Source organism: Pecten maximus, chromosome 13 (genome assembly GCF_902652985.1).
Source record: "Pecten maximus chromosome 13, xPecMax1.1, whole genome shotgun sequence".
Lineage (NCBI taxonomy): Eukaryota > Metazoa > Mollusca > Bivalvia > Pectinida > Pectinidae > Pecten > Pecten maximus.
In genome coordinates, this window is record NC_047027.1 from 38,307,240 (window position 1) to 38,328,616 (window position 21,377).

Here is a 21,377-nt window from a genome sequence, read left to right on the forward strand (position 1 = left end):
TTACCACCACCACAACCAATGCACGTGTTATGTAGGAACTGAAGGAATGGCATAGTTTCGTTTAAAATGAATACGTCAAGCATCAGGCAATAGACCGTTCCATCAGTGAAAATGACGTCATTTTGTAGTATTGCAAATGTATTTAATGAACACAGTTTCTATTTACAGGAAATGAAGTCATGACCAATTGGTCCGAAAGTTTCACAGTAACTCACATAATGGATACATTTTCAAAGGTAGAATTTGGTTTGTTTTTGTTTAACGTCCTATTAACAGCCAGGGTCATTTAAGGACGTGCCAGGTTTTGTAGGTGGAGGAAAGCCGGAGTAACCGGAGAAAAACCACCAGCCTACGGTCAGCACCTGGCAACTGCCCCACGTAGGTTTCGAACTCGTAACCCAGAGGTGGAGGGCTAGTGATAAAGTGTCGGGACACCTTAACCACTCGGCCACCGCGGCCCCTTCAAAGGTAGAAGGCACAAGGCACGCGCAGATATGACGTATTAAATTACAACTTCCAATACTGTCAATAGCCGCTTCGATACAGAAAGTGACGTCACTTATTAGGTATAATTTGATACATATAAAATGCCATTGTCTCTTTACAGAAAGTGACGTCACAAATCAGGTATATTTCAATACACATTTAATGCCATTGTTTCTTTACAGGAAGTGACGTCACTTATTAGGCACAATTTGATACACTTCAAATGCCACTGTTTCTTTACAGGAAGTGACGACAAACTCGCATTTGCTCTGATGTACAATCACAGCCCAAGGATGCTTGATTTGGTCTAGTTTCTTCAGCAGAATTCTCCCTGTAATTCCATCAGGCGCCATCTGGTGGACGTTTCCTGATTGGTAGCCACACACAAACATATGACCATATTTATCGGAACATAAACCCACCGGGTCACGGAGGTGTGGATGTGTATAACGGGTTTGCTCACGGCCATCAAGTGCTCGACCAACAACAGAGTTATGGTCCCTGTGATAGTACATGTGGCGCTGACTACACGCCCCGATACATGTACTTCCGGTGGTAGGTATCTGGACACTGTTCACTTCCTGTCCGTCATCTTCCAATACCTTGACAGAGTCTGACGTCACAACTATCAGTTTTTCGTCCAATAAATCTATACTACATGTTAAAGTAGGACATCCTGTTCTCGCAATCACGTCAAGATGCCCGGATGCAAGAGAGCACCGGAGGATTTCCTTATTAAACACTGCTATGTATAGCTCGCTTTTCTTGCTCCCTTTGACGACATCCGTCGGACATCCGTCAATGGCGTATTGTTTTATATAGGTATAACTCTCATCAAACAACAGCACCCTTTTGTTGTTACAGTCCGCCATAACTAGCCACTTTTCATCGACAAACGCACCACCAGTTAGCAAAATTACTTGTTTTCCACCAAGATCTTTTGACTGGACGGATTTCACCAGGTGCGATTCAACAGTTTTCATTTCTGGTTTTGGCTCAATCTTTCGTACCAGCAATTTACCTCTTGTTAATGATCCTAACATGTCTGATGACGACATTGAATCGGCGAATGATGAAAGAGCATGTGATTTACGTATGGATTCCAGTGTCGTTCCGATTGATGTCACAGCTTGCTTGGTTGTGTCTGACACCGAAGGGATTACCTTGACACGGCCTACAGCAGATATCGAGTTCATCTTATCGACAAAGTCATCCACCTCAATTTCTAGCTTGTACATGTTGTGACCCTGAAGTAGTCTATGGGTCAGACGCTGGTAATGCCCCGTAAGTTGTACACTGGCCTGGTCACGTGCTATGAAGGCCTGGCGGGACGTCATGTGTCCCTCTACCATGGACATAAGCAGTCGCGTGTTTGTCACGTTAGTGTGAAATTGTTCCGCGTTCCGTTTATGATGTAGGAGATATTGTTTGTTTTCATCACGTACAGCTTTAACATCCTCGTCGAATTTCATCTGAAGTTCATCTATTTTCTTTCTGACCGCGTCAAGCTTTGCGATCATCGATGCAATTGCGTTTTCATTATCCAAGTCTAACGAGGAAATTGCTTCATCATATTTCTGTAACAACACCTTGGATTCAGCCTCTATCCTAATCCACGTGTCGTCACAGGTCGACATGGGCTCTCGTGAGACGTCCTCTATACTCCTCACGTGACTGCATTGCCGGTGTGAAACTGCCAGACATAAGATACAGCATAGTGTATGGTGATCTATACAATAGACTTCTAAAGTTTTGCCGGGATGTTGAGGACACCGTTCAGGAACAGAAATAGGCAGCACTGACGATCCGGGGTTCCTTATAGCACTGATTTCAACAACTTTGTGGTCATTGGTCTTTTTGTTCCGTCGGTGTGCGATTTTACACGACGAGCAGAGGGCTTCGACGCAATGCCGACACCAGTGTGTCGCCCTAGTGTTCTCGTCGTCTCTCCGACACCCCTCACATACAACGCCATCGTCTCCAGTCTGTGTCACCAAAGACGACGGTCGATGAGTCTGGCCATGCGGAAGAAAAGACGCCCACGTGCTCACTGGAGACTTTGGACAGCTAAGCGGAGTGGGTTTCTCACAGATTGGACAAGGAAACGTTCTGTTGGTAGTTAATTCGGTCTGTGTAAACGAGTCGAAACAACGACGACAAAACGTGTGTAAACAAGGAAGCTCACGGGGACAGTCATACTGCTGGAAACAAAGCAGACATCTGAAGGAGGTGTCGTCGATCGAATCTTCGATATCGGCCATGGTGTGTCGTGATTAGCCAGTCTGAAAAAAAGAGAGAAAAATACAACAGAAAAATGAGGTGTCCTCCATCGAGTCTTCAATATCGGCCATTGTGTGTCGTGATTAGAAAGTCTGAGAGAGAGAGAGAGAGAGAGAGAGAGAGAGAGAGAGAGAGAGAGAGAGAGAGAGAGAGAGAGAGAGAGAGAGAGAGAGAGAGAGAGAGAGAGAATTGATTGTTTTCGAAATAGTTTTGGCCTCATCGAGCAAAAACTGGGACCTAGTATCAAATATAACAACTTTATATATCTAGGCATGGCTCAAGACGTTTGACTTCCCTCTGTATGCATTGTAACATATTTTATCCAAGTAAAATGCTCGATTCAAGTAGGAATGAATTTTAGAAAATTATTTGATTTTATTTGTAACTTGCTTTCCATTGGTTAAGAGATCAAAAATTTACCATGGAAAAAGACAACGAATAGTTTTTAATTATCCGAATTAACACACGATAATGCGACTATGTTTATGGGAACACTGAGAATATGACACACCGTCTGTGATTGGTGATTTATGACCCAGTGACTTTGACACACCGTCTGTGATTGGTAGTCAGTGGTCTTGACACACCGTCTGTGATTGGTGATCAGTGAGCCATTGATCTTGACACACCGTCTGTGATTGGTGATTTGTGACCCAGTGACTTTGACACACCGTCTGTGATTGGTAGTCAGTAATCTTGACACACCGTCTGTGATTGGTGATCAGTGAGCCAGTGATCTTGACACACCGTCTGTGATTGGTGATCAGTCAGCCAGTGATCTTGACACACCGTCTGTGATTGGTGATCAGTCAGCCAGTGATCTTGACACACCGTCTGTACTACACGTGTACCGGTATATAATCTGTACCGGTATATAATCTATACCGGTATATGATATGTACCGGTATATAATCTGTACCGGTATATAATCTGTACCGGTATATAATCTGTACCAGTATGTGATCTGTACCGGTATATGATCTGTACCGGTATATGATCTGTACCGGAATATGATATGTACCGGTATATGATCTGTACCGGTATATAATCTGTACCGGTGTATGATCTGTACCGGTATATAATCTGTACCGGTATATGATCTGTACCGGTATATGATCTGTACCGGTATATAATCTGTACCGGTATATGATCTGTACCGGTATATGATCTGTACAGGTGTATAATCTGTACCGGTATATAATCTGCACCGGTATATAATCTGTACCGGTATATAATCTGTACCGGTATATGATCTGTACCGGTATATGATCTGTACCGGTATATAATCTGTACCGGTATATGATCTGTACCGGTATATAATCTGTACCGGTGTATAATCTGTACCGGTATATGATCTGTACCGGTATATGATCTGTGCCGGTATATAATCTGTACCGGTATATGATCTGTACCGGTATATAATCTGTACCGGAATATTATCTGTACCGGTGTATGATCTGTACCGGAATATGATCTGTACCGTATGATCTGTACCGGTATATTATCTGTACCGGTGTATGATCTGTACCGGAATATGATATGTACCGGTATATGTTCTGTACCGGTATATAATCTGTACCGGTACTACAGGATGAGAGGACATTTATGGGTGTATTTACCGACTACCGATACCTTCCTAGTTTATCATAACAACATTTCCACCGCCGTTCGAGATTTCTCGAGATGTAATTCGACGCTTAATGTGTACTTGTTTATTTCACCTAGATATATGGAGACGTTTTAAAAATTCCATAGAAAAAAATACAACTTCCTCGTTGAATTCTTAAGTGACGTGATACAGAAGATAGGTACGAGGTGTATTTGGGACAACATTAATCTCTGACCGACTATAGGCTGTAGGTTTTATAGGTCTGAATCACAAACACAATCTTAATTGTAGGTAGACACCGTAAAGGTACTCGTGTAATTCAGGATATATATTTTATATTGTATATAGCTCGACGTGTCTGCGTTATGTAACATCAACATGTTATCTCAAAACACATCACAAGTACGATACAGAATATAATGATAATGCCGTGCTCAACACAAAAATACCGTGAAATACATGATTTCGCTTTGATTCCAATAATTAATAAATAAATGTAACATTTGAAACACAATCTTAGTCCGGTAATTTAAAGCATTTATCCGGATTTGACAATAACACTCTCTTAACATATTCTTAAAAACCGTATTTCCTCCCAAGAGCTTCAACATTTAGATATTCTGTTGCTTATTTTCTATGCACAGACAAGCCCCTTAACAAAACTGCATTCATAGATATTTTAGTTTCAGTATTGACATAGACAAAGGTGACGTGTGTAAATACCTGGTGATTGCTGTATCGTGTCGTGGCTGATATCATACGATCTGTACCATCAGTGACGTCACCAGACGTACTTTCTTATCCCCCAGAATCCACATCATTATCTGTAATTTTTAATCAAATTCAAATCGCTAACTATTCTAACTAAAACTGCTTCAATGTACAAAAGTTAATTTGTTCTTTGAATGTAGCACCGAGTACAATGATAAATAACTCGTTTAGCTTTATAAATAGGAACCATACACACATTTAATCCCAAAACAACATTAATTAATTGATATTTGACAATATTTTTCAAAATTGTGAAATCGCTAAATTACTTATTTAGAAATCGCTATACAACATTGTAAACTCTCCAAACAGTTTTGTATACATCGACATCTGGTGGACTGTGATGGGAGGGGGCCGCGGTGGCCGAGTGGTTAAGGTGTACCTCTGGGTTGCGAGTTCGAAACCTACGTGGGGCAGTTGCCAGGTACTGACCGTAGGCACGTCCTTAAATGACCATGGGACGTTAAACAAAAACAACCCAAACTGTGATGGGTAATACATCTGTATATCACCAAAGCTGCACGATTGTCATCACATCAGGTTTAATGCCAGAGACTAACAATACACTTTTACGGGTCAATCATGATGTCCATTTATATCTACTTGGCGCATACACATACTAGATGTCAACAATGTCAAAGTGATACAGATAGTTAGTGTCAACAATGTCAAAGTAATACAGATAGTTAGTGTCAACAATGTCAAAGTAATACAGATACTAGATGTCAACAATGTCAAAGTAATACAGATAGTTAGTGTCAACAATGTCAAAGTAATACAGCTACTTAGTGTCAACAATGTCAAAGTAATACAGACACTCGATGTCAAAAATGTCAAAGTAATACAGCTACTTAGTGTCAACAATGTCAAATTAATACAGACACTCGATGTCAAAAATGTCAAAGTAATACAGATAGTTAGTTTCAACAATGTCAAAGTAATACAGATACTTAGTTTCAACAATGTCAAAGTAATACAGATACTAGATGTCAAAAATGTCAAATTAATACAGATACTCGATGTCAACAATGTCAAAATAATACAGCTTCTTAGTGTCAACAATGTCAAAGTAATACAGATACTTAGTTTCAACAATGTCAAAGTAATACAGATACTAAGTGTCAACAATGGCAAAGTAAAACAGCTACTTAGTGTCAACAATGTCAAAGTAATACAGATACTCGATGTCAACGATGTCAAAATATTACAGATGCTCGATGTCAACAATGTCAAAGTAATACAGATACTCGATGTCAACAATGTCAAATAATACAGCTTCTTAGTGTCAACAATGTCAAAGTAATCCAGCTACTTAGTGTTAACAATGTCAAAGTAATACAGATACTCGATGTCAACAATGTCAAAGTAATACAGATAGTTAGTGTCAACAATGTCAAAGTAATACAGATACTCGATGTCAACAATGTCAAAGTAATACAGATACTTAGTATCAACAATGTCAAAGTAATACAGCTACTCGATGTCAACAATGTCAAAGTAATACAGCTACTTAGTGTCAACAATGTCAAAATAATACAGATAATCGATGTCAACAATGTCAAAGTGATACAGATACTCGATGTCAACAATGTCAACAATGTCAAAATAATACAGCTTCTTAGTGTCAACAATGTCAAAGTAATAAAGCTACTTAGTGTCAACAATGTCAAAGTAATACAGATACTAGATGTCAACAATGTCAAAGTAATACAGATACTCGATGTCAACAATGTCAAAATAATACAGATACTCAGTGTCAACAATGTCAAAGTAATACAGATACTCAGTGTCAACAATGTCAAAGTAATACAGATACTCGATGTCAACAATGTCAAAGTAATACAGCTTCTTAGTGTCAACAATGTCAAAGTAATACGGATACTCGATGTCAACAATGTCAAATTGATACAGATAGTTAGTGTCAACAATATCAAAGTAACACAGATAGTTAGTGTCAACAATGTCAAAGTGATACAGATAGTTAGTGTCAACAATGTCAAAGTAATACAGCTACTTAGTGTCAACAATGTCAAAGTAATACAGATAGTTAGTGTCAATAATGTCAAAGTAATACAGCGTCTTAGTGTCAACAATGTCAAAGTAATACAGATACTCGATGTCAACAATGTCAAAGTAATCCAGATAGTTAGTGACAACAATGTCAAAGTAATACAGATAGTTAGTGTCAACAATGTCAAAGTAATACAGCTACTTAGTGTCAACAATGTCAAAGTAATACAGATAGATAGTGTCAATAATGTCAAAGTAATACAGATACTCGATGTCAACAATGTAAAAGTAATACAGATACTAGATGTCAACAATGTCAAAGTAATACAGATAGTTAGTGTCAACAATGTCAAAGTGATGCAGATAGTTAGTACATAACAGATAAACATTGGTACAATGTACAGATAAACATTGGTACATTGTACACAACAGATAAACATTGGTACATAACAGATAAAAATTATTACATTGTACATAACAGATAAACATTGGTACAGTCTGTATAACAGATAAATATTGGTACAGTGTGTATAACAGATAAATATTGGTACATTGTACATAACAGATAAACATTGGTACAATGTACAGATAAACATTGGTACAGTGAACATAACAGATAAACATTGGTACAGTGTACATAACAGATAAACATTGGTACATTGTACAGATAAACATTGGTACAGCGTACACAACAGATAAACATTGGTACATTGTACATAACAGATAAACATTGGTACATTGTATATAACAGATAAACATTGGTACAGTGTACATAACAGATAAACATTAGTACATTGTACATAACAGATAAACATTGGTACAGTGTACAGATAAACATTGGTACAGCGTACACAACAGATAAACATTGGTACATTGTACATAACAGATAAACATTGGTACATTGTATATAACAGATAAACATTGGTACATTGTACATAACAGATAAACATTGGTACATTGTACGGATAAACATTGGTACAATGTACATAACAGATAAACATTGGTACATTGTACACAACAGATAAACATTGGTACAGTGTACATAACAGATAAACATTGGTACAGTGAACAGATAAACATTGGTACATTGTATATAACAGATAAACATTGGTACATTGTACATAACGGATAAACATTGGTACAGTGTACATAACAGATAAACATTGGTACATTGTACAGATAAACATTGGTACAGTGTACATAACAGATAAACATTGGTACATTGTACGGATAAACATTGGTACAATGTACATAACAGATAAACATTGGCACATTGTACACAACAGATAAACATTGGTACAGTGTACATAACAGATAAACATTGGTACAGTGAACAGATAAACATTGGTACATTGTATATAACAGATAAACATTGGTACATTGTACATAACGGATAAACATTGGTACAGTGTACATAACAGATAAACATTGGTACATTGTACAGATAAACATTGGTACAATGTACATAACAGATAAACATTAGTACATTGTACATAACAGATAAACATTGGTACAGTGTACAGATAAACATTGGTACAGTGTACACAACAGATAAACATTGGTACATTGTACATAACAGATAAACATTGGTACAATGTATATAACAGATAAACATTGGTATATTGTACATAACAGATAAACATTGGTACATTGTACATAACAGATAAACATTGGTACAATGTATATAACAGATAAACATTGGTACAGTGTACATAACAGATAAACATTGGTACAGTGTACAGATAAACATTGGTACATTGTACATAACAGATAAACATTGGTACAGTGTACATAACAGATAAACATTGGTACATTGTACATAACAGATAAACATTGGTACATTGTACATAACAGATAAACATTGGTACATTGTACATAATAGATAAACATTGGTACAGTGTACATAATAGATAAACATTGGTACATTGTACATAACAGATAAACATTGGTGCATTGAACATAACAGATAAACATTGGTACAGTGTACATAACAGATAAACATTGGTACATTGTACAGATAAACATTGGTACAATGTACATTACAGGTAAACATTGGTACAGTGTACATAACAGATAAACATTGGTACATTGTACATAACAGATAAACATTGGTACATTGTACATAACAGATAAACATTGGTACATTGTACATAACAGATAAACATTGGTACATTGTACAGATAAACATTGGTACAGTGTACAGATAAACATTGGTACATTGTACATAACAGATAAACATTGATACAGTGTACATAACAGATAAACATTGGTACAGTGTACATAACAGATAAACATTGGTACATTGTATATAACAGATAAACATTGGTACATTGTATATAACAGATAAACATTGGTACATTGTATATAACAGATAAACATTGGTACATTGTATATAACAGATAAACATTGGTACATTGTATATAACAGATAAACATTGGTACATTGTATATAACGGATAAACATTGGTACATTGTATATAACAGATAAACATTGGTACATTGTATATAACAGATAAACATTGGTACATTGTATATAACAGATAAACATTGGTACATTGTACATAACAGATAAACATTGGTACAGTGTACAGATAAACATTGGTACAGTGTACACAACAGATAAACATTGGTACATTGTATATAACAGATAAACATTGGTACAGTGTACAGATAAACATTGGTACAGTGTACACAACAGATAAACATTGGTACATTGTATATAACAGATAAACATTGGTACATTGTATATAACAGATAAACATTGGTACATTGTATATAACAGATAAACATTGGTACATTGTATATAACAGATAAACATTGGTACATTGTATATAACAGATAAACATTGGTACATTGTACATAACAGATAAACATTGGTACAGTGTACAGATAAACATTGGTACAGTGTACATAACAGATAAACATTGGTACAGTGTACATAACAGATAAACATTGGTACAGTGTACATAACAGATAAACATTGGTACAGTGTACAGATAAACATTGGTACAGTGTACATAACAGATAAACATTGGTACATTGTACATAACAGATAAACATTGGTACATTGTGTATAACAGATAAACATTGGTACATTGTACATAACAGATAAACATTGGTACAGTGTACAGATAAACATTGGTACAGTGTACATAACAGATAAACATTGGTACAGTGTACATAACAGATAAACATTGGTACAGTGTACATAACAGATAAACATTGGTACAGTGTACAGATAAACATTGGTACAGTGTACATAACAGATAAACATTGGTACATTGTACATAACAGATAAACATTGGTACATTGTGTATAACAGATAAACATTGGTACATTGTACAGATAAACATTGGTACATTGTACAGATAAACATTGGTACAGTGTACAGATAAACATTGGTACAGCGTACACAACAGATAAACATTGGTACAGTGTACATAACAGATAAACATTGGTACAGTGTACATAACAGATAAACATTGGTACATTGTACAGATAAACATTGGTACAGTGTACATAACAGATAAACATTGGTACAGTGTACATAACAGATAAACATTGGTACAATGTACAGATAAACATTGGTACAGTGAACATAACAGATAAACATTGGTACATTGTACATAACAGATAAACATTGGTACAGTGTACATAACAGATAAACATTGGTACATTGTACAGATAAACATTGGTACAGTGAACATAACAGATAAACATTGGTACATTGTACATAACAGATAAACATTGGTACAGTGTACATAACAGATAAACATTGGTACATTGTACAGATAAACATTGGTACAGTGAACATAACAGATAAACATTGGTACATTGTACACAACAGATAAACATTGGTACAGTGTACATAACAGATAAACATTGGTACAGTGTACATAATAGATAAACATTGATACAGTGTACATAACAGATAAACATTGGTACAGTGTACATAACAGATAAACATTGGTACATTGTACAGATAAACATTGGTACATTGTATATAACAGATAAACATTGGTACATTGTATATGACAGATAAACATTGGTACAATGTACATAACAGATAAACATTGGTACAGTGTACATAACAGATAAACATTGGTACAATGTACAGATAAACATTGGTACAATGTACATAACAGATAAACATTGGTACAGTGTACATAATAGATAAACATTGGTACAATGTACAGATAAACATTGGTACAGTGTATATAACAGATAAACATTGGTACAGTGTACATAACAGATAAACATTGGTACAGTGTACATAACAGATAAACATTGGTACAGTGTACATAACAGATAAACATTGGTACAGTGTACATAACAGATAAACATTGGTACAGTGTACATAACAGATAAACATTGGTACATTGTGTATAACAGATAAACATTGGTACAGTGTACATAACAGATAAACATTGGTACAGTGTACATAACAGACAAACATTGGTACAGTGTACATAACAGACAAACATTGGTACAGTGTACATAACAGATAAACATTGGTACAGTGTACACAACAGATAAACATTGGTACAGTGTACATAACAGATAAACATTGGTACAGTGTACATAACAGTAAACATTTGGGAAGGAATAAAAAAAACATTGTTTCAGGACTACAAACATTTTACAGTGTACAGATAAAAATGATACGTGTCAGATAAAAATTGGACTTTTGTATAAAAATAAAAAATTTGGTACAAAGTACATAACAGATAAAAATTGGTACAATGTACAGATAAAAATTTGGGACAGTGTAATAAAGATAACATTGTACAATGTACAGATAAACATTTGGGCATTGTAATAAAGATAACATTGGTTTCAAAGTGTAAACAGAAAAACATTGGTACAAGTAAGATAAAAATTGGTCAGTTACAAAAAAATAAAAATTGGTACAATGTACGATAAACTTGGTACATTTACAAACAAAAAAACATTGGTCAAGGGTTTTTAACGAAAACTGGTACATTTTGGGTTTAAAAAATAAAATTGGTACATTTTAATGACAATAAATTGGGACAAATTACAAACAGATAAAAATTGGGGACAGTTACTAACAAGATAAACATTGGTACAGTGTACATAACAGATAAACATTGGTACAGTGTACATAACAGATAAACATTGGTACATTGTATATAACAGATAAACATTGGTACAATGTACAGATAAACATTGGTACAATGTACATAACAGATAAACATTGGTACAATGTACAGATAAACATTGGTACAATGTACATAACAGATAAACATTGATACAGTGTACATAATAGATAAACATTGGTACAGTGTACATAACAGATAAGCATTGGTACAGTGTACATAACAGATAAACATTGGTACATTGTACAGATAAACATTGGTACAATGTACATAACAGATAAACATTGGTACAATGTACAGATACACATTGGTACAGTGTACATAATACATAAACATTGGTACAGTGTACATAATACATAAACATTGGTACAGTGTACATAACAGATAAACATTGGTACAGTGTGCATAATAGATAAACATTGGTACAGTGTGCATAACAGATAAACATTGGTACAGTGTACATAACAGATAAACATTGGTACATTGTACATAACAGATAAACATTGGTACATTGTACAGATAAACATTGGTACAGTGTACAGATAAACATTGGTACATTGTACAGATAAACATTGGTACATTGTACAGATAAACATTGGTACATTGTACAGATAAACATTGGTACAGTGTACATAACAGATACACATTGGTACATTGTACAGATAAACATTGGTACATTGTACAGATAAACATTGGTACATTGTACAGATAAACATTGGTACAGTGTACAGATAAACATTGGTACAGTGTACAGATAAACATTGGTACATTGTACAGATAAACATTGGTACATTGTACAGATAAACATTGGTACAGTGTACAGATAAACATTGGTACAGTGTACATAACAGATAAACATTGGTACAGTGTACATAACAGATAAACATTGGTACATTGTATATAACAGATAAACATTGGTACATTGTACATAACAGATAAACATTGGTACAGTGTACAGATACACATTGGGACAGTGTACATAACAGATAAACATTGGTACAATGTACAGATACACATTGGTACAGTGTACATAACAGATAAATATTGGTACAATGTACAGATACACATTGGTACAGTGTACATAACAGATAAACATTGGTACAATGTACAGATACACATTGGTACAGTGTACATAACAGATAAACATTACTACAGTGTACACAACAGATAAACATTGGTACAGTGTACATAACAGATAAACATTGGTACAGTGTACATAACAGATAAACATTGGTACATTGTACATAACAGATAAACATTGGTACAGTGTACATAACAGATAAACATTGGTACAGTGTACATAACAGATAAACATTACTACAGTGTACACAACAGATAAACATTGGTACATTGTACATAACAGATAAACATTGGTACATTGTACATAACAGATAAACATTGGTACAGTGTACATAACAGATAAACATTGGTACAGTGTACATAACAGATAAACATTGGTACATTGTATATAACAGATAAACATTGGTACATTGTATATAACAGATAAACATTGGTACATTGTACATAACAGATAAACATTGGTACAGTGTACATAACAGATAAACATTGGTACATTGTACATAACAGATAAACATTGGTACAGTGTACATAACAGATAAACATAGGTACATTGTATATAACAGATAAACATTGGTACAGTGTACATAACAGATAAACATTGGTACAGTGTACATAACAGATAAACATTGGTACAGTGTATATAACAGATAAACATTGGTACAGTGTATATAACAGATAAACATTGGTACATTGTAACATAACAGATAAACATTGGTACAAGTGTACATAACAGATAAACATTGGTACAGTGTACATATACAGATAAACATTGGTACAGTGTACATAAAGATAAACATTGGTACAGTGTACATAACAGATAAACATTGGTACAGTGTATATAACAGATAAACATTGGTACAGTGTACATAACAGATAAACATTGGTACAGTGTACATAACAGATAAACATTGGTACAGTGTACATAACAGATAAACATTGGTACATTGTACATAACAGATAAACATTGGTACATTGTATATAACAGATAAACATTGGTACAGTGTATATAACAGATAAACATTGGTACAGTGTACATAACAGATAAACATTGGTACAATGAACAAACAGAAAAACATTGGGCAGTGTACAAAAATAACATTGTACATTGCATAACAATAAACATTGGACAGTGACAAACAATAAACAGGTACTGTAAAAAAAAACATTGGAAAGGTACATAAAAATAAAAATGGTTTTCATTTTAATAAAAAAAAACATTTGGACGTGTACTAACAAAAACATGGTAAAAAAAAAAAAAAGGAAAAAAAAAAAAAAAAAAAAAAAAAAAAAAAAAAAAAAAAAAAAAAAAAAAAAAAAAAAAAAAAAAAAAAAAAAAAAAAAAAAAAAAAAAAAAAAAAAAAAAAAAAAAAAAAAAAAAAAAAAAAGGGAAGGTTTAAAAAGAAAATTTACTGAATAACAGATAAAAATGGTACAGTGTACTAAACAGATAAAAAAATTGACGTTACATAAAAATAAACTTGGTACAGGAAAACAGATAAAAATTGGGACAGTTCATAAAGATAAACATTGGACGTGTCTAAAAGATAAACTTGGTACAGTTTAAAAAACAGATAAACATTGGTACATTGTATATAACAGATAAACATTTGTACAGTGTACATAACAGATAAACATTGGTACAGTGTACAGATAAACATTGGTACATTGAACATAACAGATAAACATTGGTACAGTGTACACAACAGATAAACATTGGTACATTGAACATAACAGATAAACATTGGTACAGTGTACATAACAGATAAACATTGGTACAGTGTATATAACAGATAAACATTGGTACAGTGTACATAACAGATAAACATTGGTACAGTGTACATAACAGATAAACATTGGTACAGTGTATATAACAGATAAACATTGGTACAGTGTACATAACAGATAAACATTGGTACAGTGTACATAACAGATAACATTGGTACAGTGTACATAACAGATAAACATTGGTACATTGTACATAACAGATAAACATTGGTACATTGTACATAACAGATAAACATTGGTACATTGTACAGATAACATTGGTACATTGTACATACAGATAAACATTGGTACAGTGTACAGATAAACATTGGTACATTGAACATAACAAGATAAACATTGGTACAGTGAATAACAGATAAACATTGGTACAGTGTACATAAAGATAAACATTGGTACAGTGTACATCACCAGATAAACATTGGTACAGTGTACATAACAGATAAACATTGGTACAGTGTACATAACAGATAAACATTGGTACAGTGTATATAACAGATAAACATTGGTACAGTGTACAGATAAACATTGGTACAGTGTACATAACAGATAAACATTGGTACATTGTACATAACAGATAAACATTGGTACAGTGTACATAACAGATAAACATTGGTACAGTGTACATAACAGATAAAACATTGGTACAGTGTACATAACAGATAAACCATTGGTACATTGTACATAACAGATAAACATTGGTACAGTGTACATAACAGATAAACATTGGTACATTGTACACAACAGATAAACATTGGTACAATGTACATAACAGATAAACATTGGTACAGTGTACATAACAGATAAACATTGGTACAGTGTACATAACAGATAAACATTGGTACATTGTATATAACAGATAAACATTTGTACAGTGTACATAACAGATAAACATTGGTACAGTGTACAGATAAACATTGGTACAGTGAACATAACAGATAAACATTGGTACAGTGTACACAACAGATAAACATTGGTACATTGTACATAACAGATAAACATTGGTACAGTGTACATAACAGATAAACATTGGTACAGTGTACATAACAGATAAACATTGGTACAGTGTATATAACAGATAAACATTGGTACAGTGTACATAACAGATAAACATTGGTACAGTGTACATAACAGATAAACATTGGTACAGTGTATATAACAGATAAACATTGGTACATTGTACATAACAGATAAACATTGGTACATTGTACATAACAGATAAACATTGGTACAGTGTACAGATAAACATTGGTACATTGAACATAACAGATAAACATTGGTACAGTGTACAGATAAACATTGGTACAGTGTACATAACAGATAAACATTGGTACAGTGTACATAACAGATAAACATTGGTACATTGTACATAACAGATAAAATTTGACATTTTGCAAAAGGGAAAAAAATTTTACGGTACAAAAAATAAACATTGGGGACATTGTACAAAACCGATAAACATTGATCGGTAAATAAAATTTGGCAGTGTACAAAAAATAAAAATTTGGACGTTAATAAAAGATAAACATGGTACAGTGAAAATAACAATAAAAATTTGTCTTAATAAAGATAACATTGGTACATTGGCATAAAAACAAAAATTGGTACAGTGTAAAAACAGATAAACATTGGTACAGTGTCATAAAAATAAAAATTTTACGTTATATAAAGATAAAAATTGGTACGGACTAAAAAGATAAACATTTATACATTGTTCATAACAATAAAAAATTGGTACATTGTACATAACAGAAAAAACATTGGACAGGTACGATAAAAATTGGCACAGGTACTAAAAAGTAAAATTGGGAAGGTCAGATAAAAATTTGGTACAGTGTACACACAGTAAATATTGGTACAGTGGAACAAAAAAAAAACTTGTTTCGGGTTTTCAGATAAAAATTTGGGACAGTGTACAAACAATAAAATTGGTACGGGAAATAAAATTGCACAGTGTACATAAAAAGATAAACATTGGTACAGTGAAGATAAATTTTGGGACGTGAACAAAGATAAAAATTGGGACAGTGTACAAAACAGATAAAAATTGGTAAGTGAAATCAGAAAAAAATTTGGGACAGTGTCAAACGATAAAAATTTGGGACAGTGAAAAAAACAGATAAACATTGGACAGTGTACATAAAGATAAAAATTGGGACAGTGTACAGAAAAATGGCAATGTACATAACGATAAAAAATTTGGACAGCTTCAGTAAACTTTTTTGGGAAAAGTAACAAAGATAAAAATTTTGGTACGTGACAAACAGATAAAATTGGTCAGTGAACAAACAGTAACATTGGGACAGGGACATAAAAATAAAAATTGGTACAGGAACATAAAAAAAATTTGGGAATTTTCAATAAACATTTGGTGCTTGTACATAACAGTAAACATTGGTACATGTACATACAGATAAAATTGGTACAGTGTACATAACAGATAACATGGGTACAGTGAACTAACAGATAAACATGTTACAATGTACATAACATATAAACATTGATACACAGTGTAGATAACAGATACAACATTGTACAGTGTATATAACAAATAAAACATTGGTACAGTGTCGATAACGATAAACATTGGTAACAGTGTATAAATAACAGATAAACCTTGTACAGTGTTAAACAGCTAAACAATTGGTACAGTGTACATAATGATAACATTGGTACATTGTAAACGAACAGATAAACATTGGTACAGTGTATATAACATAAACATTGGTACAGAGTACAAACAGATAAACATTGGTACTTGTACATAACAATAAACATTGGTACATTGTCCATACCTATAAACATGGCACAGTGTACCTGAACGATAAACATTGGTACAGTGTACTATAACAGATAACATTGGTCCAGTGTACATACAGATAAACATTGGTACAGTGTACATAACAGATAAACATTGGTACATTGTACATAACAGATAAACATTAGTACATTGTGCATAACAGATAAACATTGGTACATTGTGCATAACAGATAAACATTGGTACAGTGTACATAACAGATAAACATTGGTACAGTGTACATAACAGATAAACATTGGTACATTGTACATAACAGATAAACATTGGTACAGTGAACATAACAGATAAACATTGGTACAGTGTACAGATAAACATTGGTACAGTGTACATAACAGATAAACATTGGTACAGTGTACACAACAGATAAACATTGGTACATTGATACATAACAGATAAACATTGGTACAGTGTACATAACAGATAAACATTGGTACAGTGTACATAACAGATAACATTGGTACAGTTGTACATAACAGATAAACATTGGTACATTGTACATAACAGATAAACATTGGTACATTGTACATAACAGATAAACATTGTACAGTGTACAGATAAACATTGGTACATTGTACATAACAGATAAACATTGGTACAGTGTACACAACAGATAAACATTGGTACATTGAACATAACAGATAAACATTGGTACAGTGTACATAACAGATAAACATTGGTACAGTGTATATAACAGATAAACATTGGTACAGTGTACATAACAGATAAACATTGGTACAGTGTACATAACAGATAAACATTGGTACAGTGTATATAACAGATAAACATTGGTACATTGTACATAACAGATAAACATTGGTACATTGTACATAACAGATAAACATTGGTACAGTGTACAGATAAACATTGGTACATTGAACATAACAGATAAACATTGGTACAGTGTACAGATAAACATTAGTACATTGTGCATAACAGATAAACATTGGTACAGTGTACATAACAGATAAACATTGGTACAGTGTATATAACAGATAAACATTGGTACATTGTACATAACAGATAAACATTGGTACATTGTACATAACAGATAAACATTGGTACAGTGTACAGATAAACATTGGTACATTGAACATAACAGATAAACATTGGTACAGTGTACAGATAAACATTGGTACATTGAACATAACAGATAAACATTGGTACAGTGTACAGATAAACATTGGTACATTGAACATAACAGATAAACATTGGTACAGTGTACATAACAGATAAACATTGGTACAGTGTACAGATAAACATTGGTACAGTGTACATAACAGATAAACATTGGTACAGTGTACATAACAGATAAACATTGGTACAGTGTACATAACAGATAAACATTGGTACAGTGTACAGATAAACATTGGTACAGTGTACATAACAGATAAACATTGGTACAGTGTACAGATAAACATTGGTACATTGTACATAACAGATAAACATTGGTACATTGTACACAACAGATAAACATTGGTACATTGAACATAACAGATAAACATTGGTACAGTGTACATAACAGATAAACATTGGTACAGTGAACATAACAGATAAACATTGGTACAGTGTACATAACAGATAAACATTGGTACATTGTACATAACAGATAAACATTGGTACATTGTACACAACAGATAAACATTGGTACATTGTACAGATAAACATTGGTACATTGTACATAACAGATAAACATTGGTACAGTGTACACAACAGATAAACATTGGTACAGTGTACATAACAGATAAACATTGGTACAGTGTACACAACAGATAAACATTGGTACAGTGTACATAACAGATAAACATTGGTACAGTGAACATAACAGATAAACATTGGTACATTGTACATAACAGATAAACATTGGTACAGTGTACACAACAGATAAACATTGGTACAGTGTACACAACAGATAAACATTGGTACATTGTATATAACAGATAAACATTGGTACATTGTACATAACAGATAAACATTGGTACAGTGTACATAACAGATAAGCATTGGTACATTGTACATAACAGATAAACATTGGTACATTGTACATAACAGATATACATTGGTACATTGTTGATAAACATTGGTACAGTGTAGAGATAAACATTGGTACATTGTACATAACAGATAAAGCATTGGTACAGTGTACATAACAGATAAACATTGGTACAGTGTACATAACAGATAAACATTGGTACAGTGTACATAACAGATAAACATTGGTACAGTGTACATAACAGATAACATTGGTACATTGTACATAACAGATAAACATTGGTACAGTGTACATAATAGATAAACATTGGTACAGTGTACATAACAGATAAACATTGGTACATTGTACATAACAGATAAACATTGGTACAGTGTACATAACAGATAAACATTGGTACAGTGTACATAACAGATAAACATTGGTACATTGTACATAACAGATAAACATTGGTACAGTGTACATAACAGATAAACATTGGTACAGTGTACATAACAGATAAACATTGGTACAGTGTACATAACAGATAAACATTGGTACAGTGTACATAACAGATAAACATTGGTACAGTGTACATAACAGATAAACATTGGTACATTGTACATAACAGATAAACATTGGTACAGTGTACATAACAGATAAACATTGGTACATTGTACATAACAGATAAACATTGGTACATTGTACAGATAAACATTGGTACAGTGTACATAACAGATAAACATTGGTACATTGTACATAACAGATAAACATTGGTACAGTGTACATAACAGATAAACATTGGTACATTGTACATAACAGATAAACATTGGTAGTGTACATAACAGATAAACATTGGTACAGTGTACATCCACTGTGACTATCATGAGTTAACACATACCTTGGACGTAAATGAACGCAGATTAAATTTGAAGGCAGTGCTGTGCTGGAGAGCAAGCGATTCATCTGTACCGACATCCGGGTCTCTATGATCCCATCAACCCCAAACTTTACACGGAAGGACGGGTGTTGTCAACACAATACATATATAGGTGTGCACATAATATAACATCACCTGTACATTATCTAACGTACGTGGTTAGCATACCTAAATCTTTACTGTCACCGTGTCTTGTCAGAGTAACCGGGTGTCCTATAGAGCCGGAATACAACGATACAGCTCCCTCGTCTTCTGTACCAGAGTACGAACCCAAATGAGAGAGTGAAACACACCGAGTTCGGGTATGCTGAACTGACAAGATTAGGATGATTAGAGCGAAAAAAAAAATGTAACAGATTTTTGAATAGATCTTGTTTCTTTTCATCGTAATAAACCTAACAAAGAGATTAGAATAAATCGTTGTTTCCTATGATATTTAGCTTTGACATGTAGTGTTTGTCCCAATACTTCATATACATTTTCTCAATACGATCATTTCCGGATGTTCCTCGGAA

General features: G+C 33.6%; 1 protein-coding gene across 2 annotated transcripts; it reads right to left on the reverse strand.

Moving 5' to 3' along the window:
- Positions 1-628: 628 nt before the first annotated feature.
- On the reverse strand, positions 629-20,933 carry LOC117341032 (RING finger protein 207-like). Of its 2 annotated transcripts, XM_033902849.1 has the most exons (3): positions 20,824-20,922; positions 5,099-5,199; positions 629-2,768 (listed from the first exon to the last, which is right to left on the reverse strand). In XM_033902849.1, the coding sequence occupies exon 3, from the start codon at positions 2,745-2,747 to the stop codon at positions 678-680; it is 2,070 nt and encodes a 689-aa protein (XP_033758740.1). In that variant the 5' UTR covers positions 2,748-2,768; positions 5,099-5,199; positions 20,824-20,922; the 3' UTR covers positions 629-677. The 2 variants fall into 2 exon arrangements, with proteins under 2 accessions (XP_033758740.1, XP_033758741.1); XM_033902850.1 differs by lacking the exon at positions 5,099-5,199 and having other exon boundaries at positions 20,824-20,933.
- Between the last annotated feature and the right edge of the window lie 444 nt (positions 20,934-21,377).